The 25,048-nt window shown below is 41.4% G+C and overlaps 1 protein-coding gene across 1 annotated transcript in view; it reads right to left on the bottom strand.

Moving 5' to 3' along the window:
- Positions 1–25,048, bottom strand: part of Acoxl (acyl-CoA oxidase like) — a gene marked incomplete at its 5' end in the record, with an annotated part of 295,914 nt that overhangs the window by 62,827 nt on the left and 208,039 nt on the right. The window contains 1 exon segment of the mRNA XM_042695356.1: positions 122–206. Within this exon segment, the coding sequence (XP_042551290.1) occupies positions 122–206 (85 nt within the window).

Below are 25,048 nucleotides of genomic sequence, written 5' to 3' on the forward strand. Positions count from 1 at the left end.
TTTAGTTGGTGCCCTAAATCCAATATGAGACTGAGACTGATGTGAGGACTTCCTTTATGTAAGTCCTCAGCTGACCTACAGAACACACCCAACCACAAACATCCAAAAAGAGCCAGCTCACCTCTGTGAATGTGGGCCAGAGACAGGGAGGTGACATGGTGCAGACTGGAGTTCCACACAAAGATGTCTTCTTGCTTGCTCACCACCTGCCAAATTCATGGAAATTTAAAGACAAAAATGAAAATAAAATAAAACCAAGAAACCCATTGATGAGAGAAATGAACTTAGTATCATACTCCACCACAACTATCCCAAGGCCTGATGCAACAGCATTCAGCATGGATGTGATACAAAACTCTGGTAGGATGCTTCCATGTCCTATAAATATCAGTTATTACATGAATAAATACCATACATGATGCATGGAAGTCCAGTTTCCATATGTTAATTCCTCACACATCAAACAGAATAGCTACTCATGGCTGATACTTGAAAGATATCGTTTCGGGGCTGGGGTATGTTGGAACACATCTGTAATCCTAGATACTTTCAAAGCCAAGATAGGAGAATCCTGGTCTGAAGATGACCAGGGCAAAAGTCCAAGCAGAACCTTATCTGAAAAACAACTCAAAAGCTCTAAGGGTGTAGCTCAAGTGGTAGAGTGACTGTCTAGCAAGCTCAAGGCTGCCAAACAAGACAGACAGATAGACAGACAGATGGAAGGATGGACAGACGAACAGACAAAAAGAAAGGAAGGAAGGAAGGAAGGAAGGAAGGAAAAGGAAGGAAGGAAGGAAAAGAGAAAGAAAGAGAATTTGAAGGAAGTGCAGTGAGATTAGTCACTCACTGCCTGAAGAATTCTAAAGATGAAAACAACTAGTTAAATCTAATCCTTAACAAGTAAGTCCCCTCTTTCCCTCCCTCCCTCCCTACTTCTATTCCTCCCTTCTTCCTTTTATAGTCAGACGTTTCTATGTGTTTTCATGTTGCTTTCCTGAAGACCTATTAAACCTCAAGAACTGGTAGTCTCCAGTCTGATATGTATGGGGAATTAACATAAATGTGGAAACGGGAGCAATAATTATGCCTGTGTCATTTGTTCAACCATTGGGTTGCTCTCATGGTCTCTGTATGAGATGGACTCAATCATCCCAATGCAGGGCATCATTCCTCTTTGCTTTTTTTTTTTTTTTTTTGGTGCCCAAACTTGGGTTTGAACTCAGGGCTTCACTCTTACATAGCTTCCTTGTGCGAGGTGGATGCTCTTAATACTTGAGCTACAGCTCCACTTCTGGGTTTTTGCATTTATCTGCCCAAGGCTGGCTTCTAGCTACAACACTCAGCTCTCAGCCTCCCAAGAGCTAGGATTTCAGGCCTGAGCCACTACCTGGTCCTCATTGTTCCCCTGTCTCACTGTTTAGCTGGAGGGTAATGAGGAAACAGACCTGGAATAAGATCAGAATGCAGGAAGTACACCATAGGAGAAAGCTGCTACATCACGAGGCTGGGACTTCCGGTCATTCTGGTGGAGCTGATGGCAGACTCTTATCGGACTAGAGGAGAGTTAAATTGGGCACGTCTGACATTCCTTTGTTCCTTCTTGCCTGTCTTTGTTTAGAAAACCCAATGGTTTGATGTCTAAACCTTTCACGTGTCTTTATGTGTTCAAGGAAATAACATTCAGACAGAAAGCTAGACTTGCTGCAACTCCATGCCATCTGCTTTTAACTCACATGCAGATGAGCCCCAGCTTTTGGAAAGCAACCTCTCCCTAGTAGCTCTGCAGGTCTGCAGGGCCTGGAGATCTTGCTGTGTAAGATGCTGCCTCTGCCACAGAGCTTTGTGCTCCAGTGGAAAATCAGCCCTGCGGAGAGCTGCTCCCATGTATAATTCAGCACAATTACCTGGGGTAGTGGCGCTGTTTGGAGAACAATGTCCTGTGTGTGTCTGCTTTCCCAGCTAATGGGGCATCTCCTGCCAGTGGAGGGAGGGGCCGCTCTGTTATTTGACTCAGTCTCACTCTGCACTGGTATCACAATGACAACTGAGAAAGCTGGGGAGAGAGGGACAACTGTGAGAGAGCAGCCTGCAGAAAATCCTAAGCGAAAGGGAAGACAAGAGTTGGCTTAATATTCCTCAAAGTTCTAGAAGGAGATTTCCAAGCCTTGCCCATCACACTGTAGGGTAACAGTAAGAAACTGGAGACAGACTCTCCCAAACATTGTTCCTCACCATGGCAGGGAGGCAGGGAACACAAAAACACTGTGCAGAGTGTCCAAATAGAATTGAGAACATTTTTTTGGTGTGCTGGTACTAGGACTTGAACTTAGGGTAGGGCCTTAGTTGTTGTTGTTGTTTTCACTCAAGGCTGGCACTCTACCACTGGAACCATACCTCTACTTCCAGATTTGGGATGGTTAATTGGAGATAAGAGTCCTGTGGACTTTCTTGGCTGAGTTGGCTTCAAATCTCAATCCTCAGATCTCAGCCTTCTGAGTAGCAAGGATTACAGGTATGAGCTACCTGGCTCAAGGGCACTTTTTAACTTCCTAACCGAAACTCAAAATATAGAGTAGTGACACATGTAGTAGTGCTCACAGGCAGTGAGCAAGAAGGAAGACTTCTTCTCTGTCTGGAACTTCTTTCTGCACCATCTCACTTCCCTGTTTCTGGACCTCACAGAGACAAGCAGGTTCTTGCCAAATGCTTGTGTTCGGGTGGCTCAGCAAGTCATCCATAGACATAAGTCTGCTGAAGCGAAGTCCTCATACCAGTGTGAGCCTCCTATTGGATTGATGGCCTCAAATAGCTTATTTGGAACATTGATAGTGCTACTACTGAAGTCAAGAGAAAAATAAGGAACACACAACTGGCTAGAAAAAAAAAAGCTTACAAAGAGAGACCTTATAAAGGGCTCTTGGAAAATCCTGTTGTGATGGTGCTCTTCAAAACTTATGAGAGAAAAGACAAGTTCAGATTGTGGGGGAAGATTCTAGAAGACCTGCTACACTGGCACCTTGGAGCTTTTCCTTGTATGTGAACATCCCAGTCAGTCCTGCTCCATGTTGCTGGAGCAATCCTATTGTAACCTTATCCTTGCTGGTGCAGGGACCCTTTTGGCTACCTCCAAACCTGCCCAGGTAGCCCCAGATCTTAAAGTACCATGAGAGAAAGACAGGTTCACTAGTGTAGATGTCCCAGGAAGGTAATGGACACAGAAGTCTCTGTCCTCTTGAAATGGAATTTGTTGGTGGGAAAGAGTCAGCTGATGCCACCAGAGATGTACAGTGGTCCACATTCTCAGAGGGGACTGCAGTATAGGAGCCTCACTCCATCCAACTGATAAGTGGCCAAAACAAACACATCAGAAAGTCTGGCTCAGCCTCGAAGTATAGAGAATTTGAAGAAATCACTGCCAGCTGAATGCTGATGGCTCATGCCTGTAATTCTAGTTACTGAGGAGATTGAGATCTGAGGATCAAGATTCGAAGCTAGCAGGGCAAGAAAATGTGTGAGACTTTTACTTCCAATTAACCATCAAGAAGGTGGAAGAGGAGCTATGGATCAAGTGGTAGAGTGCTAGCCTTGAGCTCAAAAGCTCAGAGACAGTGTGCAGGCCCTGAATTCAAGACCCAGGGCTAGCACACACACACACACACACACACACACACACACACACACACAAAGAATGCCACTGCCTAAGCCTGTACAATCCACAAGATTTCAAAATGTATATGCAGTATAAATGATATATTTTTTTTTGGGGGGGGGGTCCAGTCGGGGGGCCTGAACTCTGGGCCTGGGCGCTGTCCCTCAGCTCTTCAGCTCAAGGCTAGCGCTCTACCACTTGAGCCACAGTGCCACTTTCGGCTTTTTTCTTTTTGTTTATGTGGTGCTGAGGAATCGAACCCAGGGCCTCATGCATGCAAGGTAAGCGCTCTACCACTGAGCCACTTTCCCAGCCCTATAAATGATATTTTAAACCCTTTCACCTTCAAATACCTTCATGTGAAGTTTTAGGAATAGAAATTTTTTTAAAAAATGGTACAGTTATCTTTTACAATAAACAGTAAACTCACTACTGAAAACTGCTTAAATGTAAACAAAGTTATTACATATTAGCTTTATGTAAGCAAGGTCTTTAAACACATCAGACAACAGGCATTGTTTTAAGCACGTAACCACATTCATTCCTATTCTATTGATCTCTTCATTTTACAGGTAGAAAACTATGACACAGAAAGTTTGAATAATTTTACACAAGGATACAGGGCTGAGTGGGGACCAGGTACCCAGGCAGCTGAGCTTAAGTTCCTAACCACAGACTACACTGCCTCCTAATGGACAGAGGGTAGAGTAGCTCTCCACAAAAACCTGTCCTTCCCAAACACCTGTTTTATAAGGGTGCAGCCCACCTTGAAAGCATCTGATGGAAAGATATGCTTGCTTCCTAATAGACCATCCTATCAACAGAGGAACACCTTCCTCAAGGTGAAGACTCAGATCCATCCCTCTTTCTTCCTTTTGGGAGAAACCTCAAGGGGATCCAGGCAATATAGACAGTTAAAGTTGACTCACTTCCTATAGAGGATCTAAAATACCCTCAGCCAGCATTATACTTAACAGAACTAGGTGCTTTTCTCCTCAGACAAGGAAGGAGACAAAGGTGTCTATTACCACTCTCTCCACATTGTACTGGGGGTGATTATCACTTGCACAAGTTTGCCAATGTGAGATTGTACACAGCATACTATTGGCTAATGGAATGGAAGGTGACCAACCACAGCACTGTGTTCTGTATCCTGAGTACTGATTGGTGACTGTAGCATCGGTCTGTTTGCTTTCCCATGTTATGCCCATATGTTCAGCATCTCTCCTTGTCCACTTCACATTGATGTCTGATTGCTGCATGTAGTGTTGCTCTGCAGTGTGTGTTTTTATGGAATTTTTGTAAAAGTCTGAATTTATGTCAAGCTCTACGATGCCACTCAAACGCTCTGCACCTTCTAAGGCTTCTGGCACTGAACCCAAGTGCCAGAGGAAGATGTTTACCATCAAAGAAAAGGTGGAACTTCGCCACATGTTAAAGGAAGGCAAAAGCTACACAGCTGTAGGCCACCATTATGGGAGCAACAAATCTACTGTGGGTTACATAAAGACTAGAGGAAGAATATTCTGTCTATGGCCGTGATGACTTTTAACAAGACTGCAAAGAGGGGCTGGGAAGGTGGCTCAGTGGTAGAGTGCTTGCCTTGCATGCATGAGGCCCTAGGTTAGATTCCTTAGCACCACATAAAGCAGAAAAAGCCAGAAGCAGTGTTGTGGCTCAAGTGGTAGAGCGCTCCCTGTGAGCTAAAGAGCTGAGGGACAGCGCCCAGGCCCAGAGTTCAGGCCTCACGACCGACGACGACGACGACGACGACGACGATGACAACAACAACAACAACAAAAGACTGCAAAGAGGGCAGTCATTTCCTGTAATAAGGCCATTGTGAGGATGGAGTCTGCATTGGCCCTGTGGATAAATGACTGCAGGAAGAATATCTCACTGGATACCAACACCACCTGGACAAAGGCCAAGAAACTTTATGATCGCTTTGCAGAAAGCATGGATGTTCACAATGATGACGTGGATGAAGACAAGGTGACAACCCAGATTCAGGACCGTCAGTGCTTCTCCCATCAGACCAACTCCGTTCAGTGCCAGCAAGGGCTAGTTTGACAAATTTCAAAGACATGCTGGACTCAAAAGCATTTTTCTGCACAGAGAAGCTGCATCTGAGAATAAAGTCAGTGCTGAGGAGTACAGACAGTGACATGTTCAATCCATCATCGAGGAAGGGGGCTATACGCCTGAACAAGTTTTATGTTTGTTTGTTTTATGGTTGGTTGTGGGGCTTGAACTCTGAGCCTGGGAGCTGTCCTTCAGCTCTTCAGTTCAAGGTGAGCATTCAACCACCTGAGCCACAGCACCACTTCCGGTGTTCTGGTGGTTAGTTGGAGATAAGAATCTCATAGACTTTCCTGCCTGGGCTGGTTTTGAACCACAATCCTCAGATCTCAGCCTCCTGTGTAGCTAGGATTATTGGCATAAGCCACCAGTGTCCACTCCTGAATAAGTTTTTAACAAAGTCAGCAAATGAAGAAGAGGATGAGGAACAAGACAAACTACAGGTTGGAGAAAAAGAGGAGGTTGGCCTAACACTGGATCATCTTGCAACTATGGTCAGAATGGCCAAAGAACTTCGGTGACTGGCTGAAGAATGGGACCCCAGATGCTTCACTCATTGCACTTCATAAATACAACTGAGAGTGGCATGTCAGTTTATAAAAACTTTCCCACACAGAAGAAAAAGCAATGCCAACAACTCCCCCTAACTGTGTTCATCACTTGGATGAAGAGATCACTTATGCCTACACTTTTAGTGGAAGTAGAAATTACGGCCCAGGGCAAAGATACTGCATCACCTGATGAAGTACCTGGTACAGTGGTGGCTTCAGAAGAGCTGTAATGCTCTTCTTGGCTGTGCCGTACACCCATGTCATCGTCATCACCATCAGCACTGCACAGCTACATAATTCATGATCTTCATCATTCAAGTTGTAGTACATTTCACTGGTGAGTACCCATATAGAATTTTATAGGTTGTTAAAATTATGTAGGTTTAAGAGTGTCAAAAGTAGCTGGGCACCGGTGGGTCACGCCTGTAATCTTAGCTACTCAGAAGGCTGGGATCTGAGGATCACTGTTCAAAGCCAGCCTAGGCAGGAAAGTCTGTGAGACTCTTATTTCCAATTAACCACCAGAAAATTGGGAGTGGTGCTGTGGCTCAAGTGGCAGATCGCCTTTAGCTTAAGAGCTGAGGGACAGTGCCCAGACCCAGAATTGAAGCCACAGGACCAACCAAAAAAAAAAAAGGAAAGAGAGTGTCAAAAGTTTTTAAGAGCATATAAAGTGTTTATAAGAGTGTGGGAAAGGTTAATAAGAGAGTGGGGAAAGTTTATAGGAGAATGGGAAAGGTTTATAAAGCCTTAAAATATATAAATAATAAAATATAATGCTGCTACTTTGAGGATTTTCACCTATTGTGGGAGTCTTTGGAACATAACTCCCATGGTAGGTGTGGGATCACTGTATTGCCAGGCGCCAGTGGCTCACGCCTGTAACCCTACCTACTCAGGAGGCTGAGATCTGAGGATTGTGATTCAAAGCCACCCTGGAGAAGAGAAGTCTATGAGACTCTTATTTCCAATTAGCTACCCAAAAAGCTGGAGGGAGAGCTGTGGCACAAATGGTAAAACACTGGTTTTGAACAAAACAACTCAGGGCCTATACCCAGGACTGGAATAACAACAATAAAAAGAATTACTTAGGAATATAGTTGATAAGATACAGGTAAAACCTGCACCTGAAATTAAAGACATATTGCAGAGGGAAATTTAAAAACACCATCTAAATATTAGAAGATACAAGTTTATATGATTCAAGATTCTTATAAAATAGGCAGCAAACAACACAGTAAGGTATGGGATAAGGAAAGAATGAAAAGTGGAAGTAGGCTGAACCAGAAACAGAGCCTCACATACATGGTCAGTAAATTTCTACACAGGGGCCAAGGTAATCGGATAGGGGAAAAAAAACAGTCTTTTCGGCAAGTAATACCAGAACAACTGAATAGCCACATATGAGAAGAGCAAATAAACCTCAATTCCTACTTTGTCACATAGTAAAAGTTAATGTAAAACGATCCCCAAACCTCAATTTAAGAGCAAAGCCTTTCACATTTCTACAAGAAACCACAAGGGAAATTGTCTCACCTTGGGTTAGGCAAACATTTTGTAAGATCAGAAGATCAGAAAGATTTGAAAAGGAAAAGACAAGTAATGGATACGGAGAAAATATATGCAAGTTGCCTATAAATAAATGACTTGTAGGCAGAGTTTAGAAACACTCATAATTAATAAAGTAAAATCCCATTAAACAAATGAGAAGAGGCAGGGTGACCCTGAACAGACACTTCACCAAAGAAGATAAGTGAAGTGGAAAATAAGCCTATGAAAAAGATGTTAGAAATTCAAATTAAGACCACAATAAGATACCACTTCACACTTGCCAGAATAGCTACCATGAGTAAGACTGGTGAAACTGCTTACTGACAAGGATGAGGAGCTTGTAGAAGCCATTGCTGGCAGGTGTGCACAATGTTGCAGCTACTTTGGAAACAGCTTGACTGCTTTTTACAGGTTAATGTTAACTACCAAAGACCCCAGCTTCTCCAGCTAGGGTTTACCAAGATGAATAAATATGTATAGACTTGTAGGAAAATGTCCACAGAAGTTTTATTTATCATAACCAAATAGGAATCAATCCATGTCTCCAGCAACAGCTTAATGGGTCCACCAATGATATATACCCATATAGTGGAATACTACTCCACAATGAAAAGGAATGATCGATGGCTTAAAAAATACAACTACATGGATCTCAGAAGCAGCGTTAAATGACAGAAGCCAGAAACTAAAAACTGTGTGCACTGTGTGATTCCATTCATATTAAATTATACCAAAGGCAATTTTTTGGGGGGGTCCGGTCCTGGGGCCTAAACTCAGGGCCTGGGCCTGTCCCTCGGCTCTTCAGCTCAAGGCTAGCGCTCTACCATTTGAGCCACAGCGCCACTTCCGGCTTTTTTTTCTTTTTGCTTATGTGGTGCTGAGGAATCGAACCCAGGGCCTCAGGTATGCAAGGCAAGTGCTCTACCACTGAACCACCTTCCCAGTCCACCAAAGGCAAATTTACAGCAATGGAAAGTTCAATGTTTCTGGAGGCAAGGTTAGGGCAAGGGATGGGCTGCAAAGTAGTTGAAGAACTTTTGGGGACAATGAGAATGCTCTGTATCTAGATGGTGTATGAATAGGAGGTGGGGAGATTACATGACCATATACATTTTTCTAAAGTCATTGGTTGTACACTTGAAATGGTAGAACTTTAACATTTATATCAATCAATTCATCTTTTAAAACAACATTCCTCTTCTCTACAGTTAGGGTTGGACATGGAAGCACCATGGCCCCGAGCAGACAATGTTCTGCAAGATATCCTTCTGGGAAGGCTGTTGCTATTTCAATAAAAAGGGCTCAGGTAAGCTGGTACATGCCCTTCCTCACCTCTGTGCTTAAATCTCAGCCACTACGAGAACAGGCAAAAACCTCACTGTGGAGGCACATTGGTTTCCCAGTGTTTTTTTTTTTTTTTTGTAACCAATGACCATATCTTCAATGGCTTGAGTAACAGAAATATATTATCTCCCCCCTGGAATCAAGATGCCAGCAGGGCCAGGCTGTGTCCATGGACTCCTTGTCAGCTTGTTTCACTTCTGTTAGTGACCTCTAATTTCTGGTCTTCCCAGGCTTGCTACTGCATCTCTCTAGTCTCTGCCTCCATCATCACAAGGCCTTTCCCCTGTGTCTGTCTCCATGTCTATGTTCCTCTCTTTATGGGGCAGTAGGCCTCATTCTACTTCACTATGATGTTGTCTTAATTTGATTATATTCACAAAGATCCCTTTATTAAATACATACACATTCACAGCTCTTGGGATTAAGTCTTGTAACATAGCCTTTTCTTTTTTGTTTTTCTTGGCAGAACTGGGTTGGAACTCAGGTCCTTGTGCTTATGAGGCGAGCACTCTTAGGCATTCTTGCTGCTGAGCTGCATCTCTAGATGATCATCTTTTGGTGGAGCATAATTTAACCCACAGATTGGAGGTGAAGGGACAGGACAGCAAAAGCCTGGGTTCTAATTAGTTTGTGGAGTTATTTTTTGTTCTTGATTTTTTTTTTTTGGTGCCAGTACTGGGGATTGAACTTAGGGCCTTGAGTTTGGGTTTCTGCCACTTGAGCCATAGCTCCACTTCTGCCTTTTGGTGGTTTATTGGAGATAAGTGTCTCACAGACTTTCCTGCCTGGGCTGGCTTTGAACCCAATCCTCAGATCTCATTCTCTTGAGTAGGTAGATTGGACAGGTGCAAACCACCAGTATTTAGCTGTAATTTTTTTAATGAGCTTTTCTAAATCTCAACAGGCCTCTTTAAATTACTGCATTCAAACATCTTAGCATCTTGGCCTCCTCTAAGTGTCTGCAAGGCATCCCAGACCTTTCCTGACCCATTCAACATGAAGGTGGGTAGCTCAAACACTAGCACCTGGCCTGGCCTGGCGTGTGGTTACTTTGATGAATGGATGCTCAGATCCTCCTTGCCACAGTACCACACTCTTCTCCACCATCAAAAGTCTGGCCTTGCCCGGTGCTGGTGGCTCACACCTGTATTCCTACTCAGGGGGCTGAGATCTGAGGATCCTGCCTGCCCAGGCAGGAAAGTCTGTGAGACTCTTACTCGAATTAACCATCAGAAAACCGGAAGTGATGATGTGGCTCAAAGCAGTAGAGAGTGCTAGCCTTGAGCAAAAGAGCTCAGAGATAGCACCCAGGCCCCAAGTTCAAGCCCTATGACCACCATTACGACCACCACCACCAAAGGCCTGGGCTTTCCCTTCTTAGTCACTGAAGTTGCAGAGCATCCCTGTCTTTGGCAGTGGCTTTGCCAGTGGCAGCAGCAACAGTATCCAAGTGTGGCCTTGGTCTTCCCTCAGCCCTTGCTCTCTGTCCCCACCATGGTTTCCTTCTGTTGAGCTTAGGTGAGAGTTTAAGCTTAGGGTATCTTGCTTGGAGGTGGCAGGTGGCATTCTGCAGAGGGCAACAGGTGGAGCAGCCCCGTTTGGGGAGGAGTATGTGAGTGCAGGACTGGAATTCACAACTATGTAAAATGATAAGTGCTGTGACACATTGAAGGGCTCTAGCAGCTGGGAGCTATTGAGCACTTTCTGTGTGCCCAGCACGTGGCTTGAAGGGCTTGATGTTTGTAAAGATAGGACTCTAGTTTTACAGAGTAGTCTAGCAACTGTCTAGCAACATTGCAAAATACAGAAATATCTGGCTCCACAGAATCTGACTTGTGATAGCTAACCAAGCTGCTGAGTCCAGCTGGGCTCCCTCACCCCTATTCCCCAACAGCTGGGGATTAGAACACCCATATTCCTCCACAGAGGTCTCCACCACTGCACAATCTGGTTCACAGTGACAGTGATATCTTTCCAACACCACCTGGCACAGGATGAATTCTCAGACACATGCATTAAAGTACATGCACATGCTGTGCGTGCCGGTGGCTCATGCCTATAATCCTAACTACTCTGGTGGCTGAGATCTGAGGATCAGGGTTAGAAGCCAGCATGGGCAGGAAAATCCATGAGACACTTATCTCTAGTTGACCACCAAAAAGCCAGAAGTGGAGCTGTAGTTCAAGAAGTAGAATGCTAGACTTGAGAGAAAAAGCTAAGGGGCAGTATCCAAGCCCTGAATTCAAGCCCCAGTACTGGCACATGCATGCATATACACAAACACAAAATATATACACATACACACATACAAAATACGTGCACATAGATACACACACACGCACACACAACTCCCCTCTATCCTGATCTGTGCCGCCTTCTCTTGCCTCAGATACTTAAACATACAACTCTCTCTGAATTCCCTTCCCCACCCAACCATCTCCTCCTGGTTTCAAAAATGTCACCTCCTCTAGGAAGTCTCTCCCCCCCCCCCTCCCCCCCAAGCTCCTTCCTCATTGTGTGACTTTGGTGCCCTCCTCTGGTTTTTCCATCCATCCTGTTGAAACCTTTGCCATGTTACAGTGTGAGTGCTACTTTGAGCAGGAGGTAGTGCTACTTTGAGCAGGAGGTAGTTGCATTGCATTGGTGGTAGGCAGAGAGAGAGAGAGAGAGAGAGAGAGAGGGAGGGAGGGAGGGAGGGAGGGAGAGAGGGAGGGAGGGAGGGAGGGAGGGAGGGAGGGAGGGAGGGAGGGAGCAGAGTGAATCTGCATCTCCCCCCATGGCAGACATCTGTTCTCTCATCATTGTCCAACAACACTCTGAACAGACCCAAAGACTAAGTGCCTCGCTAGTGGAAACATAGCCATTCTCCTCCCACCCAAGAGCTCTGGGAGAGGGAACCTGCTCGTGTTGGATCAGACCTGTTTCTATAGTGTTTCCCTAGCGAGGCTTAACTGAAGTTGTCAGAACATGAAATCGATACAGTCTTGGCAAAGAGGCTTCTAAAGCTGAATATATTACTTCCTAATTTCCCCCTTTTCCCTCTTTACTGTCCACTGAAGAGTCTGCTTTTCATTATTCGGCCTGCAGAAATAAAACATGATGGTTAGATAACATATTCTCTTTGGTCATTTAGCATACGTTTGAACTCTAGGCTTCTGAAATCCGTCTTGATAATGTCCAACAACAGGCATGTAAATAAATGTTGGATACCTTTTGCCTTTCCTCACAGCTTCCTCATTTGTAAGGTTCCTCCTTAATGGCTCTGATGGAGGTAAGAATTGATGGAGGACAATCTGGAGGCCTTAAATAGATTTTACAGGCACTGAAGCATGCATTTGGAGTCTGGTCAGCTAGAAGATCTTGTTTCAATAATAGACTCTTTGCATCCAGCTGAAGACTATGTGATGGAACCTGACTGCCCTCAGTGACTGCTTAAAGCCAACATAAGACAGAAAAAATGTACATTTAATATGGGAAAGAAATTATTCCTGGAGATCTTTGTTTCCTGAATGTCTGCAGCAGCTCAGCTGGTGTGGGGGCAGCTGGAGGAGGCCTTTGTGGGCCTGTGAGTGAAAAGCTATGGGTATATGTCTGTGTGCAGAAAACCCACCTGGGGACTTAGGGAGAAGCTAACAAGGAGGCAGCTGGCATGGAAGCATTAACCCCACTGCAATTTGGAGCTCTTAGTGGGCTAGTGACATCAAGGTGGAGGCATGAGGCCCCCTCTAGGTCCCCTTTTGGCTACTCACCATCAAATGGCCCCAAGTCCCATTGAACACCTAGCTGTCTGGCCTCTCTGCTACCACCTCAGCTTGGGCTGCCCCTCACTCTCCAGGCTTTTGGTTTCTCTTCCTTCAAACAAGTCAGCCTCTCAGCACTGACCACATGAAGACTGTCACTTGACTGCCTGCCATGTGAGGCTGTAGCCACAGCCCCTGAAGGTAGAGGATGGAAGGTCCACAGCGCCACCTACAGGATACACAAGGTAGGGGATCCGCCAGCAGCCACCATCACTACTTCCCCTCTAGTTTGTGACTTGTGGGACCAACTGGCTGGATGCTCCGGGTGAATGAACCCATTTCTTCTTAACCATCCTCAAGCCTTTCCCTGAAGGTCCAGCCTCACTTTCTGCCTGGGGATGAGAAGAAATTACAAGTTGTGCCAGTTATTGTTCAAGACTTATCGTGAACATCCTCACCAGCCTGTGAACTCACAGAAAAGGATTGACCTCTCTCTACTCTGTGCCTCTCTCTTTGCACAGAATCACTGCAACTCCTTCCTCTCAAAGGACAGGATTATTCCCTAGTCACCTTTACACCCAGAGCTGTCAGCCTTGCCCATAGCTGTCTACTGGGACAGCACTGTTCAATCAAAGACCCACCCAATCAAAGTAAAGGTATTTACAGGCCTTTTTTTGGTCTTATTTATGTAAATATAGACTGAAGCACCAACAAAATATACTTATTTCACTGCTGCTAAAGGAATAATATTGTTGGTCAGTCTTTTAGGAATTCTAAAACAAATACAGACTTCAGAACTAGGGGGCATGTGTTCCTCGGTGTACATGGTAGGAAGACAGGGCTGAGATATTAGTAGGTAAGAAGTAAGCTCACACTTGGTATTAAACAGCCTGTTCTAACTACTAAGGTGCTTGCAGACAAGAATCTGAGCAGCTCACCAAGAGCTGCCACATGACATCTTAAGACTCAGGCCTATAGGTGGACTGGGAGGTATGGAATCAGCATACACTCCCTTCTCTGAGTTATGCTGCATCCCAGTATCTCAAGTGTGGTAGGTCCTAAATGTCTCATCCCTGATGGAGGCTTCTGCTCCAACATTTTCTGTCTGTGGAGGCTGAATTTTTCCCTTCTGGCTGTGCGGGTGCAGGAGGGAAGCTGGTGCCCAGTGGGTGAGAGAGCACATGGTCCAATAATGTTGTTGGTGCCCTTTGCTTAGTCCTGAAGTCAGAACACTAGCTGTGTGGCAACCGGCTGGACTCCTCACTATAGCAAGAACTCAACAAGTGCCCATGACCTTAGGAGGCCACAAGGATATGCCAACTGGCCTTAGAGGAGCATGATGAAGTGTAACATCGGCTCATTTCATGAAAACTATATCACGGTCTCTAGTAGCTGTTTAGAGAGATGACAGCAAGGGGAGAGGAAAAAGAAGAAAGAGTGAATAATTGGGAAATACATTGCAACTCTGTCTAAAGATGGCATATGGAATCTTAATTGAAAGCCTTTTATCAATCAAAGCTTAAGAGTCGGAAAAGAGAAGGCAATAGAGAGGGTTATTCTGGTTAAAATGTAATATATGTGTGTCTGATAAACCATAGTGAACCCCCTTAGTGTAATTAATTCACACTAAAAAGTGCACAGCAAGAAAACAAAGCAGACTCTGCTGGTGAGGTTGGGTGAGGAGAACAGGGGTAAAGATGGCTGAAGAAGGAGGAAAGTATAAGGGAGAAAGATAAAGGGATGAATCTAATCTGGGTACATTGTATATATGTATGAAAAAGTTACAGTGAAACTCTCCCTTGTCCAACTAATATAGGCTAATTAAAAATTCATAAAACAAAACACTACCACCTCCCCCCAGATCCCAGTCTGGTCTGGTCTGAGTTCAGTCGCTCATGCTAGGTCAAGCTCCTGCATTCCACTGTATGATTGTTAGTCCTAGTTTTGGGGCTTGGCTGATGTCCCCACAGTTTTGCCTGTCTTGACAACTGACTGGTCTCTCCTTTATCACCTCATCTCATAGTAGAATGTCTACCTTCTGAGGCTCCCTCCCTGCTGCCAAGGTCAGCCTCCAAAAACTCACCCCTTGCAGACTTCCATGACCCTAGCTGATGGCCTAGGCCACTCCGATTATCCATCCTGTCTGAACTCTATGCTGCTGGCCGGCCAGGGCATTTAATGCATTGAATTGTGTCTTATACAGAGCCTGATGATATGGACTAGACACCCAGCGAAGGCTCACAGTTGCCATTATTTATCACCTTCTCCCCATCAGGTGGTATAACAAAACTGAACAGCTGAGGTTTCCCATTGGATCACTAGGTAGCCAACTTCTTATACAAAAAGATAAAGTGCCTTTGAGGCAGATAAGCTGTCTCGCCTGTGAAGCCTGGTTTAAGTTTCTCCTCTACTTGTTCTCATTGAGGTACACCGCACAGCAGTCGGATATGAGCATGCATAAATGTTAAGGTGGTTTTCCATATGTGCCCATCATTACCCCTGGAGCTACACCAATCAAAGCACCAGCATTTCCCAGACCTCTTCTGTTCTCCACTACCCCCTTCCCCAGGCTGTCGCATCATTCCCTCTGTAATTGTGATGACCATCCCACCAGTCATTTTTTTGTCCCTACTTAAATGTGACATAAATGGAGCCATCCAGCACTCATTGTTTTGTCTCAGGCTTCCTTCACTAAACATAATGCCTTTAAACACATGCCATTCAATATGGTGGTGGCTTATTCCTTGTCATTGCTGAGCAGTATTATGTATGAAATAGACCATTGTTTGTCTTGTCTCCTGTCAGTGAACATGTGGTGTACAGTTACTAGTTTGTGGTTATTACTAATAAAGCTGCTATAAACATTCTTGTCTAAATCTTTTTATGAACATATGTTTTAATTTCTCTTGGCCTGGAACCCTGGAAAATTGATGGGTCCTGGGATATAGTACATATTTAACCTTATCAAAAACTTCTCAATGGATCTGATCATTTTGGATTGCCTGCAGCAGTGAAGGCACTTTGATTTGCCATGGCTCATTGCCAGGATTCAGGCTTGTCTAGCCTATTAGTTTAGTCATGTCAGTGGGTAGGCTGTGGTATTTCACTGTGGTTTTCATGTCTATTTCCCTATGACTAACACGCTTATGCAAAGTTTTTTTGTGTTAATTAGCCATTCTTACCTTCTTTCATGAGGTACACTTTCAAGTCTTTACTGCAATTTTTCTTGTAGGATTAAAGAAAGCATCTTCTAGGTAAAAGGACTTGGTTAGACATATACCTTGCACATACTTTTTCCTTTTTGTGGTTTGCCTTTGTATCCTCTTACTGGTGTTTCACAGAGAACAAAGAGTTTTACTTTTAGAAAAAATATAATTTAATAACATCTGATTTCATGATTTAGTGCCTTTTACATCTTTCTAAGAAATGTCAGTTTATGGCAAAAGACAATCTATATTTTCTTTGGAGAACTTCATCATTTTCTCTTTTACATTTAAGACAATGATCAATCTTTAATTAGCTTCTGTGTATCATGTGGGAACAGGTCATAGTTCTTTTTCCATTCAAAGATCTAGTTTTTCGCTTTTCATTGTTGAATTTCTTTGATAGGTTTGTCAAAAACTGAATGAATGAATAAATAAACATGTTAGTTCAACATCTGGTCTCCATAGTATTTCACTGATCTGTTTTTCCTTCTGCCAACATCATCCTGGATTATGGCCCATCAGCACAAGCTTAGAGGTCAGCAGAGTCAGCTGGCCATGTCTTCAAATTGCTTTCATAGTTGACCATTTTGGACCATTTGCATTTCCATAGGACTTTGCAAATGAGTTTGTCCACTTCTACGAACATTTCCCCCAAAGTTTGAGTTGAATCATTGGAGAAGGATGAATATGGTAGCAATAGGGAATCTTTCCACATTATCCTGGTTTGCCTCTTCAAGTTTGTCTACTTAGAGCTGCTTCAATCATTCCCTGAATGTTCTGAAGTCTTCAGTGTATAGACATTGCGCAGTTGGGACATTTACATAAATATATTTCTACAAACCTCATATTTGTCAATGATATTAGGAACTGAATCTTATTTTTTAACTGTTTAATTGATATCATATGAAAACAAAGCTTGTTTTAGAGCTGTAGTTCTACATTGATCTATTCATTCTGGTAGTATTTTGTTTGAAGTTTGTTGAGATTTTTTTCTATATAGAACATTTTGTGGGTTATTTTTGGCTGAAATAAAAAGTTTTATTTATTCCTTTACAATCTTTGTATCTTTTCTTACTTTTCTTCTTTTTCCTGCCTGTTTACAATGTCAAATACAAGTTACAAGTGGTAAAACTAGACAGAGGAAATTGTGCAAATTTTTATCATTAGATATGACATTACCTTTAATATTTTTACAGATAGGCTCTTTCAAAACTGAGAAAACTTTTTTTTTTGCAGGTCCTGGGCCTTGAATTCTGAGCCTGGGTGCTGTCCCTAAGCTTCTTTTGCTCAAGATTAGCAGTTTTTTCAATGGTTATTGTAAAGTTGATATAGAGTGGGGTTGCAATTACCTGAATCAGGTAATGAGTACAATTCTTTTTTGAACCATGTCTTCCTTTCCCTAGCTCTATCCCAGTTTTTCTCTCCTTTCTCCAACCACAAGATGTACAGTTCATTTCCCACATAGTGTCTAGTGAGTCCAACTGTTATACTTGTTCTTTTCTGTGCTCTCCCTTACCCTCCCAAATACAAACAGATTAATAAACAAGACAACAGGAAAAGAAAGCAAAACAGTATCAACAGCAACCAAAACATCTCTTGTTTCCTTTTCTTGGAGTTCATTCCATAAACTATTATTTTATATGATTATATGCACATAGCTATTGAGTGTCCTATGCATATCCTCCTTGGACCTCAGTGTGTGAACGTCTAGAGTCCTGTGTAATTTATCATGTCCAAATCTGTGTGAATATACATTTATATATTTATATACGCGTGCTTACTTGTAGATTTATAGGCACATTTTAGTTACCACAAAAGAGGGAAACCACACAACATATGTGTCTTTGGCTCGGTCTTACTTTGCTTAATATAATTTTTTTCAAGTCTTTCTAATGGATGAGTAGAATCCATTGTGTATGTAGACCACATTTTCTTGATGCATTTATCCACCGAGGGGCATCTTGGTTGATTCTATCTTGGTTAAAGTAAACAATGCTGCAATGAACATAGTTGTGCTGATAGTTTTAGTGTGGCATTATATGTGGTCTATTGGATAAATGCCCAGGAGTAGGATTGCTACCATTCGGTAGTTCTATATTTAGTCTTTTATGGAACTGCCATACTGCTTTCCAGAGAGGCTGAATAAGATTACATTTTCACCAATGGTATAATAAAGTTTCCTTTTGGCCACATCCCATCAGCATTTGTTATAGACCTGAGGACCAATGGAACAGAAGAATATCCTAATAATTGATAAAGGAGCCAAAAACACAGGTTGGAAGAAAGATAGCTTCTTCAACAAATGGTGCTGGCAAAATTAGCTATCCATGTGCAGAAAAATGAAGCTAGATATTCACATATCACTCTGCACAAGAATAAATTCTAAATGGGTCAGAGACATCAATGTAAGGCCAGAGACCATAAAAATATTACAGGAAAGGGTATGGGAAACACTAGGCCTTCTAGGCACCAGTTGAAACTTCCTAAGTAATGATCCAGAAACACAATAAATTAAAGCAAGATTGGATAAATGGGACTGCATCAAACTGCAGGGCTTCTGTATGGCAAAGAATATAGTTAGCAAATTAAATAGAAAGCTCAAAGAATGGGAGAAGATCTTTATATATCTTTACATATCAGACAAGGGCCTCATATATAAAATACAATTAGAGCTTAAAAAATTAACCTCCCCACAAATAAGCCCTCAAAAACTTAACAACCCAATTAATAAATGGACAAAAGACTTAAAGAGAGACTTCTCAGAGAAGAATGTCCAATAGCATGTAGGTGTTCAACATCTCTGGCCATAAAAGAAATTCAAATCAAAACAACATTGAGATTCCACTTTACCCCAGTTATAATGGCCATTATCAAGAAAACTAAAAAGGCTAGCATTCTACCACTTGAGCTACAGTACCATTTCCACCTTTTTCCATGATTATTAGAGATAAAGAGTCTTACAGAGTTTTCTGCCCAGGCTGGCTTTGAACCTTAGTCCTCAGATCACAGCCTCCTGAGTAGCTAGGATTATAGGCGTGAGCCACCAGAACCCAGAAGAAAATTCTTCTTTATTCCCATTTACTAAGATTTTTTAAAAATCATACACTCATATTGAATTACAACAAAAATTGCATGATATAATAATAATTTTTCCTTTGTTTTATTATTAGTGTAAATATCATGTATTGATATTTATAAGATTGATTGATTCTGAATATTAAACCAATGTTGCATTCCTGGAATAAACATTTCTTGGTTATGATGTATTTTTCTCTTGAATATGTTGCTAATTTCATCATTAAATGTTATTTTTTTATTTTCATCTATATTCATTTGTAATGTTTTTCATTGTACTGTACTTTTGTAATTGTACAGTACTTTTTGTACTATAATTTTTGGTATCAGTCTTACACTGGTTTTTAAGAGTTTTAATATAAGATTGGTATTGTGATTTAAGTGTGGAATGTCATCACAGGCTCGTCTTTGCTGCTTGGTCCCTATTTGGTGTCTCTATTTAGGGAGGTGGTGTAAACTTCCAGAGTTGAAGCTTCATTGGAGGAAATTGGCCAGTGAGGGGTATCCTGTCTCTGGCCTTTTCATTTCTCCTCTTTCCACTTCCTGGCTACCATGTCTCTTTAGTCCTTTCACTGTTAGGCTCACCACAGGCCCAGAAATAATGGAGCCAGCCAACCGGGATGAAACCTTGAAAACTGTGAACCAAAATGAGCCTTTTCTCCTTTAGATTGTTTTCTTTTTCAAGTACTGTGACAGAGCAACAAAAATCTGACCCATAGAACTGGCATTATTTTGTCCTTAATGATTGTTGGGCTTCAACAACAAAACAGTCTGAACTTAAAGGTTTCTTTGCAGGACTATTTACTTACAAATTAAATTCATTTAATAAATATTTTTAGATTGGCTATTTTCACTGGCTTTTGAAGGTTGTGGGGTTCCCCCCTCCAGGAATTTATTCTAAATTCTTAAATTCATTTACATGAAGTCACTCATCATTTTCTCTTAGTGTATTGTATTGGAAAGTCTGTAGTAAGTAAGTGTTATGCTGCCTCTTTCATTTTTAATGTTGTTTGTACTTTATCTCTTGATGCTTGATCAATATCTCTAAGGAGCTATGGATTTTGATATTTATTTTTCTCTGAGAAGTGGGAATATACTCTTCACTAAAGAGCTTTCAAGCACCAGGCAGCAAGAAAAACCTCACTTTTGCAAACTGATACAATCCCTGAATAGTAATTAAGAAATACATAATAAAACTACAAATAAACTTACCTTGGGGTCCAGCAAATTCTTTTCTAGACATCTACTCAAAAAACATAAGTTTAACACTACTAAAATGTATATATTATGACATTATGTATATGTCATGACATTATTTAAAAGTGTAAAATACTGAAGAGAGAATTAAATACATTTAAGAGAGTCTGGGTAAACTAAGGTAGATTTTTCTACAGCTGAGAAAAAATAAATGAGTATATCACAATGAACTGATAAGAAGTGATTTTTTTTCAGGACATGCTATTAAGTGACAAAACACAGTGTAGAAGAATGTCTATAGTTTGCTATCTTTCACATAAGAAAGAATATACTCTGATAAGACATACCTGTATGTGCTCAGTTATAGGAAAGAAATACAGATTGGAATTATGTGAAGAAAAAGTGAAAGAGACAGAAATGGAGTGGTCAGGATGGCTAAGATGATGTGTTACCTTTCACTACGATGATGATACTCCTGAAAAAACAACTTTGTGAAGGAAAGATTTTTTTTTTTAAATTTTATTTTGTTTTATTTGAGAACATACTGTACAGAGGGGTTACAATTACATGGGCAGGATAATGCATACATTTCTTACCAAGCATTGCAGCCTCCTCCTTTGTTTACCCTTCACCTCCCTTCCCAGCCTCCCCCCTCCCTCCCACCCAATCATACCCCCCCCCCCACCGACATTGTAAAGCTGGTTTTGACATGACATTTTGTACTTCTCATTGTTGCAACAGGTCCACCTGAATCCTTAAACGACTTGTTTGTCCCCATCTCCTCCACATGTTATACTGACATCAAATATAGTGAAAGCGGGGGTTACACTGTGGGGGAGGGACATACAAAGCAACAAAGAAATAATCTTATAAATGCGTTAGAAATACATGCATGAAAGAAACAAAAACATTAAAATACATATTTGAGGTTTCATTTTCCTAACATCACATTATCTGACTTTTTCCGCTTGACTCATACCTATACTAGATATTGCAAATAAGGGAAACCATGGGACCTATGTTTCTTTGGGCCTGGCTTACTTCACTTAATATAATTTTTTCCAAGCCTTTCCATTTCCTAACAAATGGGGAAAGGAAAGATTTTTTTTCTCATGGCTTTAGAGGTCCATTGTCAACTGGCTTCACTCTTTCTAGGACATGGGAAGAGAGAGCATATGGCAGAAAACATAGAGCAAAGTAGTTCACCTCATAGTAGCAAGGAAGCAGAGTGACTAAGAGATCAGAAGGGCAGGGACAAAGGCAGGTCCTGTGTCCTACTTTCTCTGACTAAGCCCTAACCCTTAGATTCCACCACCTAATAAAGCCATCAAATCATGAATCTATTGTTGTGTCAGCTAGATTGGAGTTCTTGTGCGCTATTCACCTCTCAATAGCATGAGCTGAGTCTTTTTTAAAATGTTTTTTTTTTTTTGTAAAAGTGCTGTACAGAAGGGTTACAGTTACATGAGTAAGGTAATGAGTACATTTCCTATCAAGCATTGTTACCTCTTCCTTTGTTTTTCTCCTGCCATCCCTTCCCTCCCCACCTCCCTAACTCCTCCCCCCCCCAAGTTGTAAAGTTCTTTTTCAACATTGTGTCTTGTACATCTCATTGTTACAATGGGTCGATGTGTATCCTTATTTAAGCATTTTGTTATTTCCCTTTTCCTCTCCAAATTAGAAAAATGTATATACAAGATTCAAGGCACCAGGATCAAATACAGTGAAAACAGGGGTTATACCATGAGGGAAGAACATACCAAAGAAACAACAACAAAAAAATCACATAGTACATTATCAACATGTTAAAAACAATAGCAAGAAAAAAAACCACTTGTGTCCCTATCTTGAGATTCATTTCGCTTAATATCATCTTATATGGTCATATGTACATAGCTTTTGACCTTTTCTGCTTGTCCTAGACATATACTAGTTATTGCAAATAAGGGAAACCATGGGACCTAAGTTTCTCTGTAAGTCTTATTTATTGGGCAGTTGTTTCTTTGAGGATTTGTTGTTGGGGGATTTAATTTTTTGAGTTCCAAGTATATTTCAGATATGAGACCCTTGCCGTTGTATAGCTAGTGAAGATCTTTTCCCAATCCATGGGCTTTCTATTGATCTTGCTAGCTATGTCCTTTGCCAGGCAGAAGCTCTGCAGTTTCATGCAATCCCCTTTGTCTAAACTTCCGTTGATTTGTTGTGTTTCTGGGTCTTTAGTAAGAAAATTTTGGCCTGTGGTAAGGAACCCTAGAGTTTTTCCCATTCCTTCTTGTAATGCTTTCAGGGTGTCTGCTTTGACTTTGAGGTCTTTGATCCATTTGGAGTTGATTCTGGTGCAGGGTGATATATAAGGATCTAGCTTTAGTTTTCTACAGGAGTTTAACCAATTTTGCCAGCACCATTTACTGAAGAGGCTGTCTTTCTTCCATTCTATTTTTTTTTTAGCTCTGTTATTGAAGATTAAGTGGCTATAGGTCTGTGGGTTCATTTCTAGGTCTTCAGTTCTATTCCATTGGTCCTCAGATCTGTTATTGTGCTAGTACCAAGCTGTTTTGATTACTATGGCTTTGTAGTAGAATTTAAAATTTGGTATTGATATTCCTCCAGCAGTGTTCTTTCTGTTAAGGATTGTTTTTGCTATTCAGGGTCTTTTATTGTTCCATATGAATTTTGGGGTTGCTTCTTCTATTTCATTGAAGAATGATGTTGGAATATTGACAGGTATTGCATTGAATTTGTAGATAGCCTTTGGCAGTATTGCCATTATTCTCCCAATCCAGGAGCATGGGAGGTTTTTCCACTTTCTAAGTTTTTCTTTAATTTCCTTTTTCAAGTTTTTAAAGTTTTCATCATAGAGGTCCTTCACTTCTTTATTTAACTCCTAGGTATTTTATTTTTTGTGGGGCTATTACAGAAGGAGTTGCTTTCCTGATTTCAGCTGCGCTGTTCTCATTGTTGGCATACAGAAAAGCCATCGATTTTTGAGGGTTAATTTTATATCCTACTACTTTGCCAAAGTTTCGGATCAGCTTGAGTGATTTGAGAGTGGGATTCTTTAAATACAAGATTATGTCATTTGCAAAGAGGGATAGTTTTACTTCATCTTTCCCTATTTGGATCCCCGTTATGTTTGCTTCTTGTCTTATTACTCTAGCTATGCATTCTAATACTAAATTCAAGAGAAGTGGGGAAAGTGGACATCATTGTCTTATTCCTCAGTTTAGAGGAAATGGCTTTAGCTTTTTGCCATTAAGTATAATGCTGGCTGTAGGTTTGTCATACACAGCCTTTATTATATTGAGGGATGTTCCAAGGATTCCTAGTTTTTCCAGAGCTTTCATCATAAAGGGGTATTGGATCTTGTCAAATGCTTTTTCTGCATCTATTGAGGTAATCATATGGTTCTTATCCTTGCTCCTGTTGATCTGATGAATTATATTAATTGATTTGCATATATTGAACCAGCTTTGCATCTCTGAAATGAATCCTGTTTGATGGTGGTATATGATTTTTTTGATGAGTTGTTGAAGTCAATTGGCCAAAATTTTGTTGTTCATCAAAGAAATGGCTCTATAGTTCTCTTTCTTTGATAAGCCCTTGCCTGGTTTTAGGATGAGGGTTTGGATGGCTTCATAGAAAGAGTTTGGTAGTGAACTTTTACTTTCAATTAAGTTGAAGAGTTAGAGGAGTATTGGTGTGAGTTCTGCTTTGAAGGCCTTGTAGAATTCCAATGTAAATCAATCTAGTCCTGGGCTTTTCTTGGGTGGGAGATCTCTTATTGCTGTTGTTCTTTTGATGCTTGATATGGGTCTGTTAAGTTGGATTAACTCATCTTGGTTTAGTTTTAGCATGTTGAAATTTGCTAGAAAATTGTCCATTTCATCCACATTCTCAAACTGATTAGCATAAACTTTTGAGAAGTATTCCCTTATAATGTTCTGAATCTTGGTTTTTTTCTGTGGTGATGTTTCCATTCTCATCTCTGAGTTTATTTATTTGGGTGTGTTCTCTTCTTTTTCTGATAATATTCGCTAAGGGTCTGTCAATTTTGTTAATTTTTTCAAAGAACCAACTCTTTGTTTTATTGATTCTTTCTATGTTTTTTAAATTCTAAATCATTTAATTCTGTTTTAATTTTAATTATTTCTTTCCATCTACTGGATTGGGGTTTATTTTGCTGCTCTTTTTCTTTTCTTTTTTTCTTTTTTTTTTGGGTCCAGTTGTGGGGCCTGAACTCTGGGCCTAGGCGCTGTCCCTCAGCCCTTCAGCTCAAGGCTAGCACTCTACCACTTGAGCCACAGCGCCACTTCCGGCTTTTTTTTGTTTTGCTTATGTGGTGCTGAGGAATTGAACCCAGGGCCTCAGGCATGCAAGGCAAGTGCTATACCACTGAGCCATCTTCCCAGCCCTTGCTGCTCTTTTTCAAAGAGGTTCAGATGTCTCATTAAATTGTGGGTTTCAGATCTCTCCAATTTGTTGATGTAGGAACTCAGAGCTATAAACTTGCCTCTGAGTACTGCCTTTGCTGTGTCCCAGCAGAGCTGGTAATTTGTGTGTTCATTTTTGTTGAATATCATGAACATTTGAATTAACTTCCTAATTCTTCCATGACCCACTGGTGGTTCAACTGTGTTTTTCAGCCTCCATGTG

The sequence above is a fragment of the Dipodomys spectabilis genome, unplaced genomic scaffold, assembly GCF_019054845.1.
Source record: "Dipodomys spectabilis isolate Male_0828 unplaced genomic scaffold, ASM1905484v1 ptg000187l, whole genome shotgun sequence".
NCBI lineage: Eukaryota > Metazoa > Chordata > Mammalia > Rodentia > Heteromyidae > Dipodomys > Dipodomys spectabilis.